The sequence below is a fragment of the Ornithodoros turicata genome, chromosome 4 (genome assembly GCF_037126465.1).
Source record: "Ornithodoros turicata isolate Travis chromosome 4, ASM3712646v1, whole genome shotgun sequence".
Classification (NCBI taxonomy): domain Eukaryota; kingdom Metazoa; phylum Arthropoda; class Arachnida; order Ixodida; family Argasidae; genus Ornithodoros; species Ornithodoros turicata.
The window spans coordinates 39398326-39423528 of NC_088204.1; the positions used below are offsets into that span (position 1 = coordinate 39398326).

General features: G+C 47.7%; 1 protein-coding gene across 1 annotated transcript in view; it reads right to left on the reverse strand.

Moving 5' to 3' along the window:
- LOC135393033 (phospholipid-transporting ATPase ABCA3-like) overlaps positions 1 to 25203 on the reverse strand; it is a 241869-nt gene that overhangs the window by 170695 nt on the left and 45971 nt on the right. Inside the window, exons 3-9 of the mRNA XM_064623623.1 lie at positions 20002 to 20087; positions 19598 to 19747; positions 18742 to 19021; positions 18472 to 18672; positions 15072 to 15250; positions 12211 to 12324; positions 7758 to 7875 (exon numbers count right to left, since the gene is read on the reverse strand). Of these exons, the coding sequence (XP_064479693.1) occupies positions 7758 to 7875; positions 12211 to 12324; positions 15072 to 15250; positions 18472 to 18672; positions 18742 to 19021; positions 19598 to 19747; positions 20002 to 20087 (1128 nt within the window). The remainder of the gene's footprint in view (positions 1 to 7757; positions 7876 to 12210; positions 12325 to 15071; positions 15251 to 18471; positions 18673 to 18741; positions 19022 to 19597; positions 19748 to 20001; positions 20088 to 25203) is intronic.

The following is a 25203-nucleotide window of genomic DNA, read 5'->3' on the forward strand; positions in this document are numbered from 1 at the left end:
TCGCATGCAGACAGAGCGGAAGGTTGTGGGCATCCCACAGAGGCATTGAATAAACCTTTGTTGCTGTGTCTTCCCTTGACATGTACCGAACGGGCTCGTACCACGTACCTGGGATCTTTGCCTGGCTGAAGTGGCGTTCGCAACATGGACGACGGTCAACCGAACTGCAGGATTTACTCCGACGTGCCTAAACTTGGGACGAGAGGCCGATTTTCCAGCAGATTTTCGAGCGGAGGATGCCATGGGCTTCCGGGTTGCAACTACCCGAACTCCTTATTCAAGGCTTCCCGAGGACCTCCGGAGCTGATTGAACGCTGCAGCTCAGACTACTCGGGAGAACCTGCACGTCGCAGGGTTGGACCAGGCTCTCCCGTACAACCGAGAATGACGAGCTCTCACCTACAGAGTCAGTGAGAGGTCGTGTCCTTCCTCGTGTCCTTCCTCAGAAGTCCTTCCTCGTGTTCGATAAGCCTGTAGTCTTTATTATTCCCAAAGGTCTGACACATCAATGAACAAGACATTATTTCGCTGCACAAAGGAATGAACCCGAACAGCGCCGCTCACACCGATCAACTGACGCATCCTTCAGTCTTACACTTGCGAATACCCTTCGGATTCTGAGTATACGGTTACAGTCTCTCCTTCCCTTTCGCCTGGCGCTGGCTGACGTTTCTCACTCTGCCTTTTGGCGTTTATATCTTCATTTTTGATCCGTTACATTCGGCCATCCTCAAAATTTCTCTTGTCCTCGAGGTGTTGTACTAGTTTTCTTAAATTATATGCGTTGGCGTTTGTCTCTAGAGGTTTCCAGGGTGACGCCTTGGAGTTGGGGATTCCACGTCATCAAACTCATCGCTTTCGTTTGATTCCTCTTATTCTATAGAAACGTCCTCGCGGTGTTCCCGCAGTTTCATCTGGGAGACATGCGCCGTAGTGAGCGAACCTATGCTGTCGTCCACCTTCTCTCAAATCCCTCACTCGGTACGTGTCCCCTGGAATACATCGAGTAACGACCAGTGGTCCTCGATACTCCTGTTGCGTTTTCGTACGTTGCCCTTTCTTCTCAGGGGCATGAGTGGGACAACAATGCCTCCTACTTGATACCGCGTGGCTCTGTAGTGACGCCTGTCGTAGGTGCTTTCATGTGCTCTTGTTCTTCCATAAGTTTCTTCCTGGCCTGCTTTTGCAGTTCCCTTGGGTCGCTCCACGTCGCGTTATTCCTATCATCCGCTAACTGATGTGGCCTAGCGCCATAAAAATTGGGCGAGTAACCGTGCAATGTTTCAAAGGTGGGTAGCCTGTAGTTTTGCATACTGCGTTGTTTAAATCTCTCTCCACGCCAGTGATTCAGCGTCCCAGTCGTTGTGGCCTCTACTTTTGATGGCAGTTGCAATAATCGGCACAAGTACGCGGTTCACGCGTTCCACTTGTCCATTTGCGTGAGGATGTCTGGAGGAGCTGGGAATGTGCTGCACGCCCCTTGACTGCAAAATTCTTCAAGCTCATGAGAAGATTCTTCGGGGAACGCCCTCTGCAGAATAAGTTGCTATAACGCCTTCAGCACGCTCTTACTTGTAGTATTCGCAGCAAACAGTCGACGAGCTTTAAGATTATCCACAGCTACGAGAAGGTGTTGGTTTCCTTTTGTGCTTTTTACAAAGGGCCCCAAGTGGTTCATGTGTATCACCTCGAAGGGATACGTTCCCGATGGAATCGGATGGAGTAAACCTGGCTTCCTTCCGCATGTGCATTTGTTGAGAAGGCAGCGCACATAGCGTCTCATTTTGGGGAACCAAAAACGCTCTTTGATTTTTGCGACGGTTCGCTTTGTGGCGAAATGTCCCATTCGTGCGCCCATACCGCAATGCTTTTTGCCATCGGTCACCCTTTACACCACGAGTCCGTCTTTTAGACCGAAATCATTGATCTGATTTTGAAGCGACGACGTGAGTCCTTTCTGCCTTTCCTCAGTACGGCAATAATTTCCGAGAGAGCAGAATCCTGCCACTGCACAGTCAAGATTTGATTTTCAAAACTCAGTGTTAGCAGTACTTTGAGTTTGTCCGTTACGATACCTTCCAGGTGTTTTCTCCAGGCTCCACCGGTGCTCTACTTAAGGAGCCGACATGAGCCATCTTCGTTACATTTCGATGCATCACCTCCAAGTCATATTTTTGTACAAGATCGAACAATCGAGCTTTCGCATCGAGCATTGTGGCTTTCGAGTCTTGTAAACCAGTGCTTGGCAATCAGTCACTACCGTGAAGTGAATCCCGAGCAGGTATGGACGGAGACGCGCTGTCGCCCATACAACAGCTAACAGCTCCAACTTGCTCGAATGATAGTTCCTCTCTGTTTCAGACGTTCGGTTGCTGATGCAGTACACGAGTCGAAAACGTCTCTGCTCATCCCGCTGCTAAGCCATCCTGGCTAGGGTCGGAATAGAGTTCAGTCTTCGCCTCTCGGTTGAGAAGCCTCTCGTAATGTCTGTTTGAGGTCCTCGAACGACTCATTTGGTTCCTTTGTCCACATACAAGGAGTTGCCAATTAGCAGTCCTTGCAGTCGTTCTGCCCTTGTAGCATAATGGTCCACAACACTTCTGAAGAAACTAGTCAAGCCCAGAAACTTACGTAATTCGTGGAAGTGTAGTGGCGCGGGAAAATCCCATATAGCGTGAACCTTGCGCGGTCCAGGCTTGATGCTACTTGCTTCAAGCGTAAATCCCAAAAACGCAACAGAGCTCTTCCCGAACTCGCATGTTTGCAGTCTGAATGTGAGCATAGCTCCCAAGAGCCTCTAGAATTTTTTGGAGCCTTTCTAGCACCTCATTCCAGTCCTTGGGCGGCACCAAGACATCGCCCAAATAGCACGGTGCTATTGTATTTCTGTACGGCCCTAGCATCTCCTTCATAAGACGGTGTCGACTGACTGAGTCGCTCAAACCTCCCAGTGTTGCAAAAGCTGTCTAGTGCATCGCAGTTTCCGTCAGGGGAACTTATAAATATCCGTGCGCGAGATCAAGCGTTGTGTAAAGGCGGCTGCCTGCAAGGTACAGCAGCTGATCGACGGTATTTGGAAGAGGATAATGTTCATTGACTATTTGACTGTTTAGCTTTCTGTAGTCCACCAGTAGTCTGCTCTCTCCATTTTTCTTCTTTACTAGGAGTACGGGGCTTGCACACGGTGATGTGGTGTCAGACACTATGCCATGCGTCTTCCATTCCTGAAGAATCACATATATTTCGTCCCTTTCCTTCGCTGTTGCCCTTTACGGACAAGTTACGACAGGGCTGCTCGCAGGCATTTCCTCAATGTCCATCGATACCAGCGTAGTGCAGTCAAGCTGCTCAAGTCTGAAAGGTGAGGAGATCAAGAAGATCTCCATCTAGTTCTGATATTTCATTGCCCATCTTCACCTGCGACATTTCTATTGGTACCTTCTGTTATCACGATTCAGCCTTCACACATCCTTCCCATGAGTAGTAGTAGTTAGCCTGCTGACCATGTAACGTCGAGACTGGGAGGTACACGGGTTCGAATCCTGGTGCTGTGCTGTCTTTGGTTTTTCCTGTGTTTCCCTCAGACGCTTTCAGAGATAAGTCGGCACAGTTCCCTTACAAGTCGGCCCAGGACGCACATTCCCCAGAGCGTTAGTGGTGACGTTGCTCTCCTCTCTGAGGCCGACAACGGTGAGTCTTTTCGCCATCACCACCTTCCTTTGAGACTTCTCGTAACAAATTGACGTTTTCGATCTGTCCTAGTCGCTGCTCGCTCCTATAAAGCCACTCTTCCTCTCCAAAATTGCACTAGGGAATACGGACTACGCCCTCATATAAACGTAAGAACCTGTCCGCCCCACACTCTTGTACGTAAAGCGCATCAACTGTCTTCCGTTGAACACTCTCCGTTTCTACCCATACAACTGTATTACTGTGCACGATGGTATCCCTCTGTACTGCGATTCTATGCCGCTTGCTTAGAGGCGAGACAATGTCGATGTTACGAAACGGTTCTTAAGTCTCTGTAACACAGCATGAAAGTTTGACCAAATTTGCAATAGGCTATGTCAAGAAGCTCTGTCCAAGTTCAGCCTACCAAGAGTGCAAACGGCTGCACAGAGCCATGAACAACCAGTACCTCTACATCGTGTGCGGCCACACCATCAATCGTTAAGTCCACCGGTGCCTTCCCAGTAGTGCCTATTGTTCATTCTGTGTTTGAGGCGTAGAGCGTCTTGTCGTAAGGTATAGAATGTTCAGTCAACACAGCAATCTACTGATGCATAGAGTATACAACTGGAGCTGCATGTATCCAACATCGTATGTATCTCGTGAGAACCATTGACCTTGGCAACCTTGATGAACTTGTCGGGTCCACAGGGGTTGACGTTCTCGGCCGCGACATATTGCTATGATTCCTGACTTGCGTCGCGCGCTTGAAGATCGAAGTTGGTATCCTTAGCAACTGCAGACAGCAAAATCACCCCAGACGACAGACAGCACCCCAGCAGACCCGACAGACAGCACAACACAGCAAAATCACCCCAGAGAGCGAAGTCGACAATCACGACAATGCTCTCTTTTATTACAGTTAAAGCAGCGTGTCTGCCCTTTCTGATTCTCTGACTTGGACACCTGTACTCGCGATTTCTCTGAAGAGTTTTCCTTCGGCTGTTCAGGTGGCTTTCCTTTCTGTTGCCTTTCTGTGCACTGTCAGGTGGCGAGCTGGACTCTTTCTTGATGTGTCATAACAGTCCGTTGGTGTTCATATAGTTTCTCACACTCAAACACTGAACGATCTACACGTCGGTGAGCCCTGTGATAATGTGTTCCATAACATTTGGCTCGGAGAGGTTGTACCGTCTTGCCTTCATCTCGTTGTCGTAAAAGTACTCTTCTGATGTCTCCCCTGGACATTCCCTTCGGGCGACCATTTCTCTGTAGAGCGACTGAAGGCCCCATGTGGAGGGAAATGACTCGTGTAACAGTTCTTTCCATTCCTCCCAAGTTCGACGACGTACGGGCACACCTTCATGCCACGTACGTGCAGTTCCCTTCAGTTTCGGAACAGCCATCACAACTGTGTCCCAATATGGCAAGCCAAATGTTTCTGTACGTTCGTCAATACGTTCCACCCATCTTTCTGCTGTCATCACCTTCTGGGTGAAACCCGGGAATGAGATACTTTATGTCGTTGACACGGTGATGAGGAGGACGAGCTGTGTTTTGCTGCAGAACTGGTGATATGCCAGCAATTGCTGCTCTGACCGCCGTCTCAACTCGTCTCTCTCTCCGGTTTGAAGAATGGACCTTTTTCACACACGCGTCGTATCCTAGCGGTTCTCCAACGAACTATGCTCGCCGCGCGTCAAAACAAATCCCCATGGGTAGCACAATAAAGGACCAAAACCGGTCCGGAGTGGAGTCGACAAGGTCGCGCCATTCGTGCGGTCTCCCCACTGGTCCCCACTTCTGTTGTCCCCATAGTGCGCCATCTAGTGAAGATGGAGATAATCCTCTCCGGCGCCATGATCAGCGGGGTTTTGCACATATTGAACAACTATATCGGCAGTTGGTGTTGTGCCGTCTCCCGCATGTGAAACTAGAGAATTCGAAGCAGATGTATCTCCTTCTGCCTGTGGCTGAGCTCCCGACTACGGACGCGTCTTTTTCGATCATACCATTGCTAGCTAAGCTAAATTCCAACGAGGGATCAGCTTACTTTACGTTTTGCATGTTGTCTTCGTCCGAAGGTGTGTTCGCGATCCCACTTCTGATTGATGTTGGGTAATAATGTAGTTATTCTTCCCAACGGTGTTTCGCATCAATTCAAAACCAGTGATTTTCCCAGAAATTCACTGCTCGGAGGGTGCCAAGCCCTCAAAGGGGGGAGGGGGGTATGCTTGGTGAAGGTCCCACTTAAGGAACTTTTCTTAGACACGGAAAGAATCGTGGCACAATGGTGAGATTTCTGCACAGCTTTCCCGTTTTATTAGTACATGTTATTACGGTAGAACACCATACATTAGAATAGAGATTCATTATGAACGGCATTTCAACATTAAGATGCATAATCACACGACCGCCAAAGAAAAAAGACTAGCACCTTCTCTGACGAAGCTCAATGAATACCTAGCAACCAACGAAAAAGCCGACGAAAAAAGCAGAATACCTCGCTTGATTGAGTTGTGCGCAAATGGTTCTTGATTATCCACATTGAGTTTACGTCCCCGCACGCATTTTTGCTCGTATATGCTCGCAACATATGCATTAAACAGTCACTTTCAAATGATTTTGTACAAATGCATGGTACGATCATCTGCATGACTGTGGTCCTACAGCCCAAGTTTGACAGTACAGGATATAAATCGCTGCGCCAGACTCTCTACCAGAACGTGTTGGTGGCCGAGCTGGGTGGGGTCACCTGAGAAATTTCAGGGGGATGTTGCAAAAATGCAGGGGCGGAGGGGAATCCCTGTACAAAACGCATTATTTCGGTGCACAAAGGAATGAATCTGAACGTCTTTCTCTCTCGCAAGGCGCTGGCTGGCGCTTGTCACTTTTCCTTCTGGCGTTTATATCTGTTTTTTATCCCCTGCACACGGACTCGACCGCTTAGTGATGCGTCACTGGGCTTTGTAGCCTCGCTGCACATAGGTGGGATGGATTCTTCGAAGTAAGCGCGTGCTCTTCCGGCCTCATTTAATCTTCGCCGCTGTGACACGACCGAAGAAATTGGGCGAGTACGTGTGTAAGACACCTGAAGGCTTACCACCCCCGAGACCTTGACGAAGAGAACGACCCTTAGTCTTCTCCTCTTCCGGACCTGATTCCAGGCGCTACAGTTTGCGGCGTCGCAGGCGGAGCACGTACGGAGGACTCCTCGTATGGACGACGTAGTCGACGCCAGCAGCGTATGTCCGCCTCCGCTTCCGTACTTTTGTAGGGCTCCCCGCCCTTGCTTGCTCGTCACATGGACCGTGATACAGTTTGACAATTTTTGGGACGTCCATCCCAGTACGTCCGTGGGCCTGTCCTCTTCGGGTGCCCTTTCGCACACTGTATCCAGCCATTCCAATGACTCTTGCTCGAAGATTGCCAGCCGCCACGGATACTTCGTTGCCCGACGTGCGGTGTCCCGCGACTCCGCCGGGCAAAAAATCGCTCTCTGCACTCCCTACACAGAAGCAAAGTGAACGGAGCAAGGACTGCCCGGTCAGCAAGCTCAGATGAGGCTCTGGTTAGTTTCACCGCAGTATCGCGGGACCCGCTGAGAGCGGCGAACCGGCATCCGACTCCGTTGACTTCGTAATTATATGCTTGATGGGGGCGGACGACCTGTGAAACGTCAATTGGGCTTTGGTTTTTGAAGGCACACTGGTTAGGGTTCGTGTGACGTCGGGAGCGGGAGTGAAAGGGCGGGAGAAAGGACGGGTTCACAAACAAGCACCGGCGAATCTGTGAAGTCTTTTATTCGCCTGCAGACAGAGCGGAAGGGTGTATGCACTCCTCTGAGGCATGAAATATTTGTCGTTGTTCAGTTACTGTGGTTGTTGCTGTTTTTTCCCTTGGCGATGTAACGGACGTGTTTCTCCGGGATCGTCCTGAGTATGCTCTAGTCATTTTCAGTTGAAACATCCAACAGCAATCTTAACCTGCTGTTGAGATTTCGTCCAAACCGTGCAATGAAGCTTTTACATGTCAGTTGTTTTTTTCTGGCATTTTTTTATTGACGGTTTCAAATTTACATAACTTACCAGACACAATGTTGAAGAGTGTCGACTTTCCGGACCCGCTGTGGCCAAGTATCACAGTTATTTCTTTGTAGTAGACATCCAAGTTGAGGTCTTCCAAGGCTGGGTTCTTACCGTATATCTGAAGAGGGATTATTGGGAATACTAATTCACGTGTGACATTCTTGTGACTCCCATTGGTAAGGTGACACAATCTATACCTCAGATCAAGTAAATAATTATCAACCTGAAAGCGTCAGATCCCTCTCACAATAAAACACCAGTTTCTGCCTTACTCTGAACCAGTATGAAACCAAGGAACACAGCGCACAAATTACACATGTAGTGGAATTGACAGAGAAATTACCGTCCCATACTTCATATACTGCGATTAAAATTGTGTGTTTTTGTGGCCAGCTACTATCGTTGGCGTCACAACACTGTATGCATTAGTGGTATTTTTGTTTTAGGCCAGGATAAGAGCGGTGAACTGTACTACAGAATTCCGACTCAGCAACGAGTGTGAATCAGCACTTATGTGTACAGTCAAACGCAACCAACAATTTGACACGAAGCTATTGAAAACGACAATAGTGCCCGTCTCATAGGTATTCAAGATCTAGTTGACGTCACTCGTATTCTTCGCACTAACATGTTCCACACATGCGAAGAATCAGCCTGCGCACAATGCCATACGCGTACAAGGAGACTGGCTTACCTCGTGTTTTTATAGCAAAGTACGACCCGTTGTTTTTTTTTTGTTTTTTTTACTGATGCGCTGAATGGCCTCTTCATGCGCGTGCTGAGTTACGGTAACCAATAGGTAGTAGTTGTGAATCGCAAAAACCTGAAGTGTTGCGAAGGAGATAACGGTTGGAAACGGCCGTGTCTATGACTAATCCTCCGCGTGATCTGCATGGTTTTAGTGAATCGTGTCAACCATTCCGTTTGGCGATTCCTCTTTACCCCGATCTTGAAGCTTGAAGAGTTTACCAGACACGCAAACACACAGTCTGTAGTCCGTACGAAAGCATTAGCCAGAAGCCTTGTGTGCTGCCCTCGCGTGGATGCTGATATCAAATCCATGAGTGGCCAATGCACGAAGTAACAAATGACACGGAACATGCTACCGAAAGACGTGACGCACCCTGGGATTAACCCACAGAAGCCATGGTCTAGAGTCCACATAGACTATTCGGGCACCTTCCAAGGTCAGACTCTCCTGGTTATTGTAGATGCGTTTTCAAGATGGCTGCAAGTTATAGCAAGTTTCAAAAATGTCGTCAGCGCGATTAATCTGTCATCTGCGACGAGTCTTTACGACGCGTGGTACCGTCTGCTTGACGTTGTGGTTTCGAATAATGGCGCATCATTTACTTCAGCGGAGACTGCTAATTTTCTAAGGCGAAATTATATCGAGCATTTGTTTCCTCCGCCATACAGTCCAGAATCGAACGGCGCGACGGAAAGGATCGTGCAAACAGTGAAGAACAAACTCTGCTAACTACAGCCTGATGATGTTGCCTTTGCGTAATGCCTTTCACGATTCTCACGATTCCCACTTCGAGCAACACCGTCTACAATAAAAGGGACATCACCGACAGAACTGCTCATGAACCTCAGCTAAAGACCTTACTCCACGAAGGTTTCCCTCAGTTGACACATGATCATGCAGGCTATGACGAGAAGCGTAGATTTCAAATAGGCGACGAAGTCTTCGTCCGGATCTGCCTTGGTGCATGCCGAAGGCAGTTGCACCTACAAGCTAAGACGAGGAGGATGGCGAGCTCTAGAGCGCGGAGTAAGTCAGATGCGAAGACGTCGCTCCACTGCCATAAGGGTCGATCAATGGAACAATGATTGGTTATCACTACCGATGCCGACCCAGGTATCATAGGAAGTTCTCTAGGACACGACTTCCACAGGAAGCGCTGACGGTAGTGCAGGTGCGCTGCGCGGATCAGAACAAGCAATGAGAAGTCCAGACTTTTATCCATACAAGTATCCTACTAGGTGTGAAGGACTGTTATGTACGTGTTTCAATATTTCACGCTGGACTAAGCATGAGTTAGTGCACCGGCGTGTGTGCTTGACTGTGATCGTTCGAGACGAAGCTCGCATGCTGGGACTTGCAAAGTTGCAATAAAGATTGTTGGTATCTCCGGCTGCACCACGGTTACTTCAATTGGTCGAGTATGGTGTTGTGAAAAGAAAGCTGTCAGTTCTCATCGCACCTGCACAAGGTCCTTGTCTCATTGAACGTCCGTGGTTCAACGATCGGGGAATCAATATATAACGGGGTTCATCAGATATGCATACAGCCATCGAAGTGGCTGCGAAACAAAGTTATTGAAGGAGGACTTGGGCGGTTCATGATATCATACTTCACCATTGCCATTCATGAGAAGGCTGAATCGAATTTCAAGGGAAGCCGCGGAATTCCATTTGCCATCCGTAACAAAGTAGCAGCGGCTATCCGGAAAATGGTGCCTCTGGAATGTACTTGAGAACGCTGTTTTTTCAAGGTAGAAAACTCCTATTGCACCAGTTCTCAAGCGGGATCACAGTTTAAGGATATGCGGCGACTACATGTGCACAGTCAACACAGATAGTCCCGACAACTATCCGCTTCCCACAACGACGGAGATCGTTTAAATGTCGACCAACCATGTATTCTCTAAGGTCGGCTTCGGTCAAGGCATATCTACAACTTCCAGTCGATGAGCAGTCTGGAGAGATTCCAACTCTTAGAGACGCCGGGGAACCTTCAAGGTTACGTGTCTGCCCTTCAAATTTTCAGCAGCTCCAGGTATATTACAAAGGTTCACCGAAACACTGATCTAAGGAATACCTGGCGTCGCGGTTGTTACCACATCGTCATCACGGACCGAAACATGTAAGAGCACAATATACGGGAGCAGGAAGTTCCGGAAAACGTAGCCCGTCTGGGTTGCGTCTCATGTGCAGGAAATGCGTTTTCTGTGTTGAATAGCTGAACCTTCTAGGCTTTGACATCGACGCTCAAGGTATTCGCTCTTGCCAAAGCAAGTTGCAGCGATTCACTATGCACGAGAGCCGACGAACCAGAAGGAGCTTAAGAAGGCGTTCTTAGGATTGATCAACTTTTATGATCGCTTCCTCAAGAAGAAAGCTATACTCCTAGAGCCCCTGTGTATCGGCGTTTAGACAAAGAAGAGACATCGAACAGCTGGAGGTTCACAAAAAGCGTTCCAGAGCATCAAGAGGGTATCAGCACGGAAATCTTGATGGTCCTCTCCGATGTCAACAAGGTGGTAGCCTTGATATGCGATGCTTCTCATGATGTATGATTCGCCTTCGCCGGAATATAATTCATATTTTACAGGCTGGTCATAGGGGCCTCGTTTTGACGAAGGTCCTTTCAGGAGCTACGTATGGTGGCCGAGCATAGGCGAAAATATCGAGTTCATTAAAGCATAGTTCATTATAGGGGAGCGCAGGTCATATCAGTTGACGCGAAATGTGCCTGCAAAATCCTGGCACCCTTGGTTTCCTCCCCCAGCGACCCTGGTCACGAATCCACATGGAATGCGCGGGACTTTTCCAAAGACGGACGTTACCCGTAGTCGTGGGTGTTCCTTCCCGTTGGCCGGAAGTTGTTCCAGTGTTAACACTGCCAGCATCTGAGCTTGTAGGGCATCTTCGAGATGTGTTTGCAGTGCATGGTCGGACAAATGTAGCAATGTCGCGCAACGGTACAGCATTCCCGTCAGCCTTCGTGGTGGAGTTTTTCAAGCTCGGCGGCCACCCTATCCCCCATCAACTAATGACCTGACCGAGAGGATGGTTCAGTCTGTAAAACAAACAAGTTAGGACCACACAGCAGCGGCGCCTGGAAGTGCCGACTTGCACGGGTTCTATTCGCCCCTTCGAACGACGCTATAGGGCACATTTGAATCGGCCTGGTAAGTGGAAGTTGCCACCTTGGGAGACTTCCAGAGGCAGTTGGCTGCTACTGCCAAGTGAACTCCAAGGCAGCCTCTCTGACAGAAGTAGTTGCTACTGGAGAAGCGGTACCTCCTGAGCTTCAGACACGACGACTGCCGGAAATCGGGAGCTGTCTTGAAGAGTCACGCCGATCTGAGCGACAAATAGGGATGCCGGACTTTTACAGGGCCCCTATGGCTGATTGAGTTTGGGGGAAGGGATGTTATGCATAGATATACAATCAGCCCTATAGGAAATATCGTACGTACTGCGCGATCTCACGCATTGCGTGAGCTGGTTCTGCTTTTTTTCTCGTGCGGCGCTTCAGTGGCTTGTACTGAGCGCCATGCTCACATCTTACTGGCGAAACGGAGTTCGAAAAGAAACATATCATTTCGTGTACGGTAGCGTGGCGTACTTTTCATTCATTATAAAAATATAGACATAAGCTAATTGTGTTGAACGAGAAGCGGCTCACCTCGCATTGAATGAAGGAGGAAGTTGCACCTACCTTGCAGAGTTCTCTAATTTCAATAATTGTCGTCATGGTGTCTGACGCTCTTCTAAATCCCTCTTCACTAGAGGGTTGCGGCCGTGGCATGCACTTCGGAAACCAGTATTCGATCTAAGGAATCGATTCAGAAGTAACGCTTCCGACATCAGAGCATCATTTCAGCTACTACAGGCAAGTATACGAACTAGTGCGCTAGAATAAATATAGAAAGGAACTACGAATTTGCATGGTGGTTGATTTCAGTAACCAATCTGCCATTATGCAACACAGAACAATTATTCTATTTCATGGTTCTATCGCTAGAGATCATTAAAGGGACGGTCGCATCCTTTCCAGTCGATTTCGAACCTATGGTGCCATTTTACAACCCCCCCCCCCCCTTGTCCCCCGGTCCTTCCTGCTGTCCATGTCTGTACGCCGCTCATGGCCACCGTTGCTTCGCGGCGCTAACACGGAATTTTAAAGAAATTACTCCTTGTGAACGACTGACTCGGTATCGAATATCGCACATGAATTTGATTGCTGTGAATACATGTTGCAGACATGAAAACGCCGGATATTGAGTGTATGCCGGAATTCCTGTCTAAAGAAAGGCGAAAACGTCATTTCCTACACCACCAATAGGAGCACGGCCTTGAGGAAAAGGATGCCGCGGCCGTGCGGGTGTCTCGAGAGCACCTTTCTGCTCTAAGCGGCGCTTTCTCACTCCTCCTATTAGGGATTGGCGTCACGCTGATGTCGTCGCCGGAGCCTCCGCAGCTGCTGAAGTAGCGCGGACCTTTAAGGTTCATCTATTTGACATCCAAGCACTTCCACATCCAAGCCAAGTATTGTTGACCCTGAACATAGTGGTACCTGTTTCATAGATAACTTTCCGGATGCGACCGTCGCTTCGTCTGCGTCATCACTTGTCGGTGTTCGCGCATACTGCTCACTGATCGTGCCAATTTGCGCATACAAATTTACAGGAACCCAACAATTTGGAAACGCGCAGGTCGTATAAGCTTTTCTTTGCTCAATGGCTCGTAGTTTATGACTTATTTGGTAGTCGAGTCTGTCCGTGTTTGAGCGCTTCATTATGTCCCGTGCTATATGCGTCGGGCTGAGGTGTGTATTTACAATGGCCTTGTAGGATTTCTTGATATATTTTCAATTGTAGCGCAATCCAAAAAGTTTCCAAGCACTAAAAGGGTTTCTAGAACCGATGTTCCTGGAGTCAGGAACATAGGAAAATAGCTCCGAGTGTAAGTTCCTGTTAATTGGCACAATGACTAGCTTTGGTGATTTTCATTCAAACTGTTCGCGAATGATACGTGGAAGGCCAATGAGAAGAGTGCGTGACCCGGAATAGAATCCTCTGGTTAGGCAGCAGCAAGACCGTTAGCGAACCGCTTGAGCAAAACGATTCACTAAAACTCCCTAACTTCAGAATGGCTACACGAGAACAAGAACGTTGACAGCGACGTATCGCGATTCTGCTGTCGGATGGACACCCCAACTAGCGCTGATGTGTATCACACAGCATCCTTAATTCTAATTTTAATACTGCACGGGATTCCTCTCACTTGACGCTGGGCTAAGCTCGATCCTACCAATTACCTACCTAGAAAGCGGTTGCTTAACCATGCTGGGTGCGAAGCCCGAAGCTGCTGTTGCGTCGACCGTAAGGTCGACATAACAGAACATCGTACAGTAAGTAACACATGTTGCAGTTGGTCTCAACGGTGGAAACTTTAACTGTGGCTACTGTTGCTTCCCAACAACATGTTGTGCAAATTGGCAAACGCTGAGCAGGCGACAGGTTCGCGATACCAGTCGACAGCTAAAACACAATTGGCTTATTTATCGCCGCTTGCCAATTGCACGCTCCCGTTACACCCCACGACGTGTGTGCGAACAGGGAAGGAATCATTGGGACCGGGAGCAAACGCGTGGCACACGCTAGGTGAATCTCAGACTCCACAGACGTCATGTAGTGCGCGTCCCTCTTTTCCCCTGTCTCTGGCTGCTTTCAGTTTTTTTTTTTTTCTCCCGGTGTTGTTCCTTTTCAGTGCGAACGGTGTTTTCGCATTAGACAAGAATTCGAATGTGAAACTCATTGGGCAGGACCCTGCATGGAATCCAAATGCGTGGCAAAACAGAAGAGGAATGGGGATCATTAGTACGGTTCCGTTGTAACATTGCAGTTAACTTTGCCGATATGCAATAGCACAGCAGGACAAGAAGGGAGGAGGTATCGCCGAAGAATTGGGAAGGAGGGAGGGCTCGGTAGGGCGTAGGAAGTCTGGATAAATTACTGCCTTAGGCTAAGTTACAAAAGGGACAGCTACACGTACCAATTACTGGGTACTTGACATCATGAAAGGGCGGATTTCATCGTTCCACATATTTGGGTTCGGTATAACAAACGTTTTCGAATAGTCGTTTTCAATGTATTTAAAATTTACCACGGGGCTGTGATGGAGGACATAAAGCGTAGACTTGTACATAAAATAACACCATTTACAGCGCAATGTAATCAGAAACTATCTATAGCGCGCGTAAATTGTGACAAAAATCACAGCAACGTACTGCTCGTGTGCGTAGTGTTGGAAATTTACACTATTTATGAGCGGCAGAATAACTTCAATATATTAGTCGAAATCCTCACTTTTGAAAAACTATTTGGCCGAGAGGTATTAACTTTCAAGGTTACTGACTTAATGATCGAACCATGCTCATTTCACAATGACTAATAACTAAAGCCGTAACTAATTTCCACTCATCATTACAACGGCCGGTGATAACTACTTAGCTCCCACCGTATTCTAGTATAGGCGGTAGGTAAAGGCTACGCAGCTTGCAAAATGTCTTCTTACCATTAAGGGAAAGTGGAACGGCAAGGGAACATCGGTGACCCAATAAAGAACTCTACTGAAGTACCAGACCCATAGGGAGAGGAAGACCATTGTGCCTCCCATCACACCCCAGATCTGCAAAATGGTGATGTTGTCCAGCTGAAGGGCTGGCCGGTTGACAATGGACCAGTCGGCTGATCCTGTAGTTAAGGAATCACATTTGTAAACTGCCAATTAGGATGATATTTCAAGGGCATCTAAAGATAAATTATACAATTATACGCTAATGCCCACAGAGGTAAGGTATTAGAGAGAACGAGATGTTTGAAACCCTATGTGAAGTCCAGTCGAGCATGAATATTGCTAAATTCATATTCCCTAAATGTGCCAGCTTGCATAAAAGTTGAGTGAGAGTCTCGGACTCAATATGTCAATATATATCTCAACAGCTTGGGCAGTGCTTCGCACACCAGCGACGAGCGCGTGTTCGATGGGACCCGTGCTTAAATTTTATGCAAACGTGCCATACGTGCAACACTTCCCGTGGTGTTCCTGAGGATATCTTTTCCCGGAAATTCGAATCTCCCTGGGAGACCGACATTTCTCCGACGGACGTCCCCACATCTCCAAGCTTGGCTCTGGGCTTCCCACAAATACCCGTCGTTTGTCCTCACAGGAAGTTACGCCGAGACGTTTCACGGGCTTACTTGCGTACGTGCTCAGAGCCCTGTATTTTCTCCTTATTCATACTGTTTATTGAGCTGTTGCGTAAGTGAACAGATTCTTGCCAGGCCTGTATGCGCTTTTTTTCCCTTACGTTTTGTTTCAGCTTCGGCCACTGCATCTTTCTTTCTATGTTGCTCATATTTGTTTGTTTCTCGTACTTCCGTTACGGACAATGAGCACGAAGTTTTCGTCTTAGTCTTAGTGCGAAAGTCTTAGAACCATGAGGATCACTTAGAAAGGCAGGGACATACCTTTTCAAAGCGAAAACAGATATTGTATATTGCTTGTCACGCGAGCATCCACAAATTCGTGAGTCCTGTTTGCCTGCGAGTCAGACTAGAGGGTGAGGTTGAGGGTGAGGGTGAAGTTTAATGCGATTGCGTCTACCGATAACACTGGACTGGAGAAATGCTTAGTGCCTTAAGCGATATCCATTTCAAGACAGGGACGTTGCAATGGGATCTATTTCGAACGTCCGTTCCGTCTAGTTCCAACGTCGAAATAGAGTCCTACCACTTTCCTGTATTTTGCTCTAATTTACACCGTTGCTGTCAGTCCATATTTATATATTTAACGGTCAATTGAGTCTGGATGCTCGATAGATGTACATTTTACTCGCACATCGTTTTGAGAAATCATAATCAAATATTTGGTGACAACAGATTCCAGTGGCAACAGGCAGGCATTCCGAGAAAACGGGGAACAATGCTTCGTCCTCCACTTATACAAACTAATGGGAGTCAGCAGCTGCACCTGTCACTCAGTCTTCCTCACAAGCATGGTCAGAAGTGTATCACGATATTGCGAATTAGTGAGAGCGCATGTATATCATGACGACGCAACGTCAGGTAGGACAGGACCTTTTCAGACATGGCTTAACGTTGCAACAGTTTGTCCAGTGCCTACCAGTGCCTGGCTTTGCTTTGCATAGCCTTCATATAGCTCAGAAATTATAAGCTTTCGATTCGGCACTGTTATGCTGGTTCGTAGAAAATGCTGAAAAAGTACGGAAAGGAACTATCGCATCCAGAAACGTGTGCAAGACCGATACGGTAATGTACGGCACCGCCTCACACTCTAGTCGGCACAGTTTCTCTTCCGAAACAGCTTACATATTAAATAAAAGAGTTCTGAAGATTCGCATTCCCGCTGCAGCTAAGAAAGTCCCAGTGATGGTAACATCATGATCAGGTAAGCCAGGCACAGGAATAGCAACGCAATGGCATGGCAACGCAGGCGATTGGCTCCGAGCTCGACTGTTTCGTGTTCGCATCGCAATATACCAAGTGAAAAGTCCTCAATACATACACCGGCTTCCGCTTGCCTGTGAAAGCTTTGACGCGACCACGTCGCGTGGAGCACGGTGTTACACTCCTGACTGTACGAGCACGTCCGACGCTAACCTAGAAATGACACATACCACCAAAGATCACAGAAAGTTCGCGACTCTGCGACTTGCAGACACCGTCCCAACGGGGCGCCGGTAGTTCGCCAAAGGGTGTCCGACCGCTCCCTGATTTGACTTTTCTGCACGAAAAGGCGCTTGCTGAGTGGCCTTGTCCGTTTTCTTGACGTTTTCTCCGATTTTCAGAGAGGGACTTCAGGAATGCTCTCAACGTACGTCGTCTGCCCTTGCCATGCTTTAGGTCTGATTGGATACAAAGTATTCCACTAATTCGCGTCGGATTGTCGGCGTCATAGTAGGTGACGACCGAGGAGTAAAACGACACTATAGTTACGGAATCGACCTTGACCGATGCCATAGTCCCTCTATGTTAAGTTACAGAGTACAAGGCAAAAAGGAACACAGTAGTAGGAGTACTAAACACTCAGCACTCTGCAGTTATATCAAGAGCATATAGGTGTTACGGATTAAGACGAAGAAGAGGGATGTCGGAAGGGGGGGGGGGGCTGCGCGCGCGAACCTGGGAGGGGGTTTTAGGTCACTTTTGGATTCGTGGATGAAACGGTTGGTTGCTGGGCCTGCGTTCTTCAGCAAGAGGTATATAGAATATATCTAGGGATATGTACTTTACATGAGAAGGGATCCCTCGTTTCCCTCTGCGAAATGCACTACAAAAGGTATCCGTTTGGGGGTTCAACAACCAGAAACCCCTGGCTACGCGTGTATTTCACCCCCTGTCGTCCCTGAACAAGTCGTCCTCCTGACCAACCAGTTCCCTGTGGATTCGGTAGCCGCACGTCGAAGCCACACGCTCGATTTAAGGATAACTCATGACGGTCTTTGTGGCACTGGCAAATAAGCTTAAAAAGCAGTGGTCAAAGCTTGGTCACCTGGTCAAACGTACGGGAACAATACAGAATGACTTTGCGCAACAGAAAGAATGCAGAACGCATTTGCCATTGAAAACGCAATACTACAATTGGGAATTCTACGGCTTGAAAACGTAACGAAGTAGACAAGTTTATTGGATGTCTTCCGGAATCTCAGCAATGACTACTGTTTTCTACAAAATAATCCAGAGCATTGTGTTACGCTCAGGGTTATCTTTGGATTATGTCATCTGCTGTTAATATGACAATTCGCTTTATGATCACTGTCTGCGGGAAAGGGTCGTGGTCATATTTTCGATGGTAGACCGTAGCGATATTTCTTGTCGTATCATTTTCCTATGTAATGGGATAATTTTCATAGCGGAATTCCTTACCTGGCAAAGTGCAGAATAAACTATACCTTGAAAGTCTAGCGCAATGGCTATAATCCTGAGCATCATGTCCGCGGCCAGACACGGAAAGACGCAGAAGGAGAGCTTGAACAGACTCGACGTGCTAAAATACACATGCAGAGACTCCGTTCTTGGGCGGAAGAAATGATATGGTATGCCATTGATCACGAACAGCCAGTAGGCGGCGCCACAGGCCGCTGCAACGCTTGCTGGAAAAACAAGTGACAGGCTTCAGGGATATTTCGCACTGGTTTACGATCAGAAGTGTCTATACGCACGCCATTTGGTCCAACTCGCAACAGCGAGCGCGTGCATTGTTGTCAGGCAACTAAACATGAAGAACGTTGTGATCAGGAGGGACCATGATACGTTTGGTAGTATGTGATAATAACGAGAAGCTAGACTGCCGGTGTGGTTGAACATATTCTGAAGGGATATGTGGTGGGGCCAGCTGTGCAACCATATAGAGGCCATGATGCCGCCGGTGAAGAAGATCAGGAAGGAAGATACGCCGTAGCTGATCCAGAACACGTGGATACCCATGCTCTCCAACCAGCCCTAGAGTTAGAGAAAGAGAAAACGATCGAGGTATGTCGACCCTGTGACGAGGGACGTGGTGGGCGCTAAGAGTGCAAGCATTAACGTAGAAATTTTCGAAGGCAGTGTAGAAAGCTAGAATGTATTGAGTCTGAAGCCCGGGGGCTGCAACAAGGATCTGTGCTGCACCATGATGCAAAGCACAGTGCGAATACAAAGTACAGTACGGACCTACACAATGAAAGCTCTATAGTACGGACACCAACGGCTTATGCTTCTTGTTAGCGTAGTGTCCGTCTTGGAGAGGTGCCGTAATGGAAAGTTTCAACGTGGTATCAATACTGACTCGAGAAGGTAATCATCTAGACTTTCACTGACGAAATCTTGTATCACGCGCCACCTGAGGTCTGTGGTTTGCGAAAGATTTCTAATGAATTGATCCTTAACGTTGTGCGAAATCACAATAAGCCTCGTAGCCGCTGACAACAAAATAGCATCGTTGCAGCACGGGACAGCATCCTTAGTTGCATCTCCACCATGTGCAATTCCACATACAGCCAAAGGAGTGATATCTATAACAACAACAATGGTTCTTACTTTAGTTCCCGAGGAGTTTTCAGCGACGATGTTACTTATCCGCAGACAGAAAGGAAGAGAGAATCCGACGGCCAATGCGATTGCGAAACCTTGTCGGTAGCACTGCACGTCTTTCGGAAGCTTCAGTGGTGGAAAAGCTCGCGTGTACACCTGGAAGGCAAAAGCGCATCAAAAGCCCATCAGCCCCAAATATCGTGCCGTTCGATATTGTAAGAGGTTCCGTTTTATAAGGCGCTGAGCGTGCTATCAGCCTGCCGGACACTGTCAGTTCAGCGAGATACTTCGCATATTGTGCGGAGGTATTCAGCCATTTTTTATGCTTAAGTGTCGGTTCCTAATGTAGATAATCTGCTTGAGCTTTCAACGTTCTACCATTAAAAACGGTAACCAGTATATCAACGTACCGGAAGTAGACTTTCTGTTTTTCCTCGATGAACCCAGTTCAAATGGGCATTGGGAATATTGAAAGCGAGAGCGCGGGCTTCGGTACCTACACAGGAGAAAGAAGTAGCGTGAGCGAAATTCACCGGATACAGCAAATGTTATACACTTTTACAGGTTATTAAAGGTGTGCTGTTGTCTCTAATAAAAACTAAAAGCATTTCTTAGCAGCTGTGCAAAGAAACTAGTATAGGAAACTTTCTTGACATTATGCACCGCGTCGTAAAGTACAAGGGGCGCTCAGAGATTTCTCTACCTCATTGTAAAAGAAAATAATGAGCGGGCTGAAAGAAGCCTGTGGATGTTGGGACCAGAGTTGCAGAATGGGATCACCCATTCCATTCCAATTCCGTTCCGAGGAATGGAGATTTGTGATAATCCCATTCCTTTCAATTCCTCGGAATGAAAAGGTATGGCCAATTCCCACTGCTGGAATGGCTTGGCAACCCCATTCCATTCCTTAATTCCATCAATTCCATCAATTAAAGAAAAAGGACCGGTAACCGTGCTGGGTAGCCCAGCAGTGCTATAGAGGAGATTGACACTACCCATCACGGAAAAAGCAAAATGACAAGGTTATTTCGCCCTTGACCGTGTGGCACCCAGAACAGTCGATTCCAATTCCATTCCGCCTGCGAAAAAAATGCCAAATTCCATTCCATTCCTAGGACAGTTTCCGCCAGTTCATTCCAATTCCATTCCGGGCTCTGATAAATCTGGAATCATTCCGGAATCATTCCAACCCCGGAGTGGCAACACCGCAAACCTGGTTGGGACGTGTCAGGAGATGTTACATAAACAGCCTCAGTTCAGTGTGATCATAACCAGTAGAAAGACCAAATGTCAAGTGAACACATATGTGAGCATCAAAGGGAAAAAATGCAGTGCTTGATATGGAGCAAAGATCAGCTATAAAGTTTCGTCCCAAGTGGACCAGAAAGGGAGTATATCTGAAGGGAGTATACCTGAAGGGGGTATATCCCTTCATACTAAAACGTGAAATTCCCGAGTAAGCACTTTTCAGCAGGAAAGACAGTCGATTGAAAATGACCCTAGACCGGGGTGCTGGGAAAGAGATTTCTGAAGAAATGTGCAGAAAAAGAAACGCTTGACTTTGGCTAGAAAGCAAAGCCAAGAAGACCGATGTTACACTCTAAACCAGGTAACGCATATGTAAAGATTAAGTACCGCTTGGCGAAGAGGTACCCCTGTACCTCAAGATGTACCTCTAAGAGGTACACGCGTCCTCACATGCGGTACATGCAACGCATATTTAAACCTACCCGTCTACGATATATTAACAGCCCCAGGAAGCTACGCTGTACGATAAATATCACAAACAAATACCTTTATTCAGAATTACATCCCTTTCAGGGGTGATGCTTGTCCATTGCGAGCGTGCATTGTCATGGTGCACAAACGCCGAACACACGGGACACAACGTATGGATTAACGCTGACCCCTGCATCTCTCCTTCACCATTGCGACTGCTCTGTGGTCACGCTTCTTTATCTTTTCCACACCTTTGGATTCGTGTTCTTCTCCAACTTGCGTTTCTTCCGCAGAGCGTAACACCAACCACAGAAGATGATTGACTCCCATATACGACATCGCCTGGACGTAACCTAAGAGAAAATCCAACAACCGAAATAGCTTGCCTGAGAAACATGCCTAGTTGGCTTGTGTAATCCAGGTATATAGTGCAATCTAGGCTTCTCTAATTCACGCATCAACGTTCGTGCATGAAGCGCAAAGTTCGTTGTCCCCGTTCCACAGTCTTTCTGTCCAGCCTGCCTGTGATCAGGACCACTGGGAATCAGAGCGAAGATGAACGAAAAGGCGTCGTGCGGACGAATAATTACTTCATAGATATAATACGCACCTTAAATGACTCCAATCTTGAAACTTTTGAACGCGTTTCCTCAAAGACCGATCACACTCGTCCTCGCTTCCCGACGTTTCAAAACAAACTGCAAGGAACGCATTCTTCCCAAACGTGCGATCCCTTACAGTCACGGGTTCTAGTTATTGCACTTCTTTATAGAATGAGAGAGAGCAGACCTATTACAGCACTGCCACATAAGGGAATTTATTGCCTGGTTTTCGAAATCACGCGAATTATTTTTGCAGCGCATGGAGATCGTGAGAAGGCGTTCGTACTCATGCGGCTGAAACATGAGGTACACATGAGGTACAGCTGCTAGACCGCCCTTAAAAAGGTACCTAGTTGGTACGGATGGGGTGTCGGAGCCCTTGTACCGCTTGAACTTCACAGTGGACGCGAACTGTACCTGCTGGTTGAGGACCGTATGTGCGCCGCTTGGCCAAGGTGCGGGTCTTCTTTCATGCGGTACATATCGGGTGCCGTATTTAGAGTGTAGTAGGAGCTGTTTGAAGCATTATTCGTGTAAAGCTGGACATGTATAAGGATAGGGATGCGACGACTGCACAGAGGCTTCGGGGCTTGGGTATCCCTCCCTCCAGTGGTCAGGCACCCAAACTTCACGCTCTGTATCACACAACTGCGCTACAAAAAGGAAAGCGTGCTCCGCAAAGGCAAGCAGCAACCCAGTATAACGCAACAAAACAAACAAAAAACAAGACTTCACTTTATGTCGTATTGCGTCTCCAAAGGAACCGCCTCTTTCCACCTTCTTTCATGTCACTGCATGCACTCTTGCTCGCATTGCGTCGACGACCAGAAAGAAATGAAAAATTTAATGCGATCAATGGGATTCGTGGGACAGAAATGCGTTAGCATTAAGTTCCCCCTCTCCGTGTTGCCCCTTTACCATGATCCTGTCTTGCGCGGAATGACATACACGGTACAATCCAATGCACCGCTAACACAAATACGGAACGCTGCACTACGGACAGTGTTGCCAAGTCATTTCCGGCCGTCCCTCAAGATGAAGCCAAAAAACCTCCAGAATTTGACCAAAAACCTCCGTTGATTGAATTTTCTCAGAAGTCTCCTTATAAACATGAACTTGTTTGAAACATGAACATAGTTGCGTCATAAGAACTGCTGCACGAGGCTGGATATACGCTTACAACATAACAGAAACAATGTAATGCAAAACTGTAAAGTGGCTAAACATGCGGCAAGCATGTCAAGTTCGGTAAGTTCTAGTTCGGTAGTTCAAGCTCGAGTTTGGTATATAGTCTTGGATATCTGCAGCTTGCAGCGTTAATCCATAAGTACTCGGTGAAGTACAGTGTCAGTTGTGAGCACCGTAGTCACAGTCGATTCGTAACGGGATCACTGAATATTATTTGATAGGTTACATACTAGATATAGCATAACATTAAACGCGCCGTGCGGCCACGCGTCCGCTTCCGTTCGTGTCTCGTGGTTCTCTCTCGCGCGCGTCGGCCGGTGCGCCTCCGTTGTCATCTGATGCCTGTATTTCGATAAGCAGCGATGCCTGGCGATGGATTCTTACTTCGCTATCACCACAGGCCTTTAATCAATTGCGACCTCGCCACTGTCGTCCAGCACGATGTAGTTATTGAGCCATCGTGGCTGTCGCTTTGGACGTTGAGACGTCGTCCGTGTCCGTGTGTCACAGTCGCTGTCACAGCTGTCGGGCTGCGATTGCGGAACCTCTGGCGAAGTGTTGTTGGAGTTGTCTTCATTCGAACGTGTAACCACTCGTTTGAGTTGTATGGCTGTAGCTAGACTTGATTCGTGTTTGCCATTACACGTTCTTTCGATGGTGTACGTTTGGTTTTCCGCAGCAGTGGTTATAAATGGTCCGTCGAATGGAGCGTCAAATTTGTTCTGTGCAATGCCGTTGTTGTACCACATAGTGCCTCCGATTTTGTAGCTCGGTACGAAATGTTTCTGGTCGTACGATGACTTCATACCCTGAAGGTATGCGGTCAGGTTTTCGTAAGCCTCAAGTGGAGATGTCTCCGCATCCTCGTGCATTTCGATTGAGATTCCTAGTTCGTTGTCAATGGAAAGGCGTGGTACGTAGTTGTACAGTAGTCCGAAAGTGGTCTGGAGTCGCACGTGTTTTGGGGTATTTACTTCAAAGGTCGATTTTTGAAGATAGGAACTCCAATTATCAATATCCCCATTGATGTTCTTTCGAAGTGGTTGCAGGCTTCGTCCGTTTGCTCGTTCCACAAGGCCGTTTGTTTGTGGAGCATATGGCGCAGCGAGAATGCTCGAGATGTGGCGGTCTCGTAAGCACGTTTTCACAGTTTCAGAAGTCAATGTTTTGTCGTTATCGCTGATGAGCGTTCTGGGATGTCCAAATCTGTTGACGATTTCGTTCTCTATGAATTCGATGACGTGAAGCGATGATTTGTCAGGTACTGCCTTCGTTATAACGAAGCGGGTTGTCACATCTACAGCTGTGATGAAGTAGTGATTGCTGTCGACTGTGTAAATGGGTCCAACGTGATCAATGGCCACTGCTTCGAATGGCATCTGTTTAGGGAAACGTGGGCTTAATGATCCAGGTTGTGTACCCGTAGGGTGATTGAAGCGTTGATATACGTCACAAGACTTTACATATGTAGCGATGTCCTTGGTCATGTTGGTCCAGTGATATTTTCGTTCGATTTTTGATCGTGTTCTTGTCACATCTGCGTGTCCCGCGTTATCGTGGTGTGACGTCAGAATTGTCTCTCTGAGGTTTTTGGGACGTTCGATTCGAAGTGTCTCGTTCTCACCGTTTCGGCTCACGAACATAAGTGTCCCGTTTACCATGCGAAATGTTTGCGCGATGTCACCTTTCGTTGCTTGCGGTACGTCTGCGTCTTCTAGGTTATAGATAATGAGAGAGAGTTCTGGGTCCTGGCGTTGGATTTCTCGAAGGCGAGAATCTTCTGCAGCGATTATATAGACAGCGTTGACCGAATGTGGCATTCTGGAAAGTGCGTCCGCGACGGTGTTGTAGCTCCAGGGTATGTGGCGTATGACGAAGTTGTAGGCCATTAAGTCTAGTACAATGCGTGCAAACCGTCGGTTAGGGTTTTTCTTCGTCATAATATGAGCTACTGCCCAGTTGTCAGTGTATAGTTCGAAGTGTTCCATGCCGTGGAGGTAAACGTGGAATCTTTCGGTGATTGCCAAGTGTGCTGCAATGACTTCCAGCTCTGTCGAATGCTTGTGTCTGTCGGATTCCGGCACTTGGCGGCCAGCGTATTCC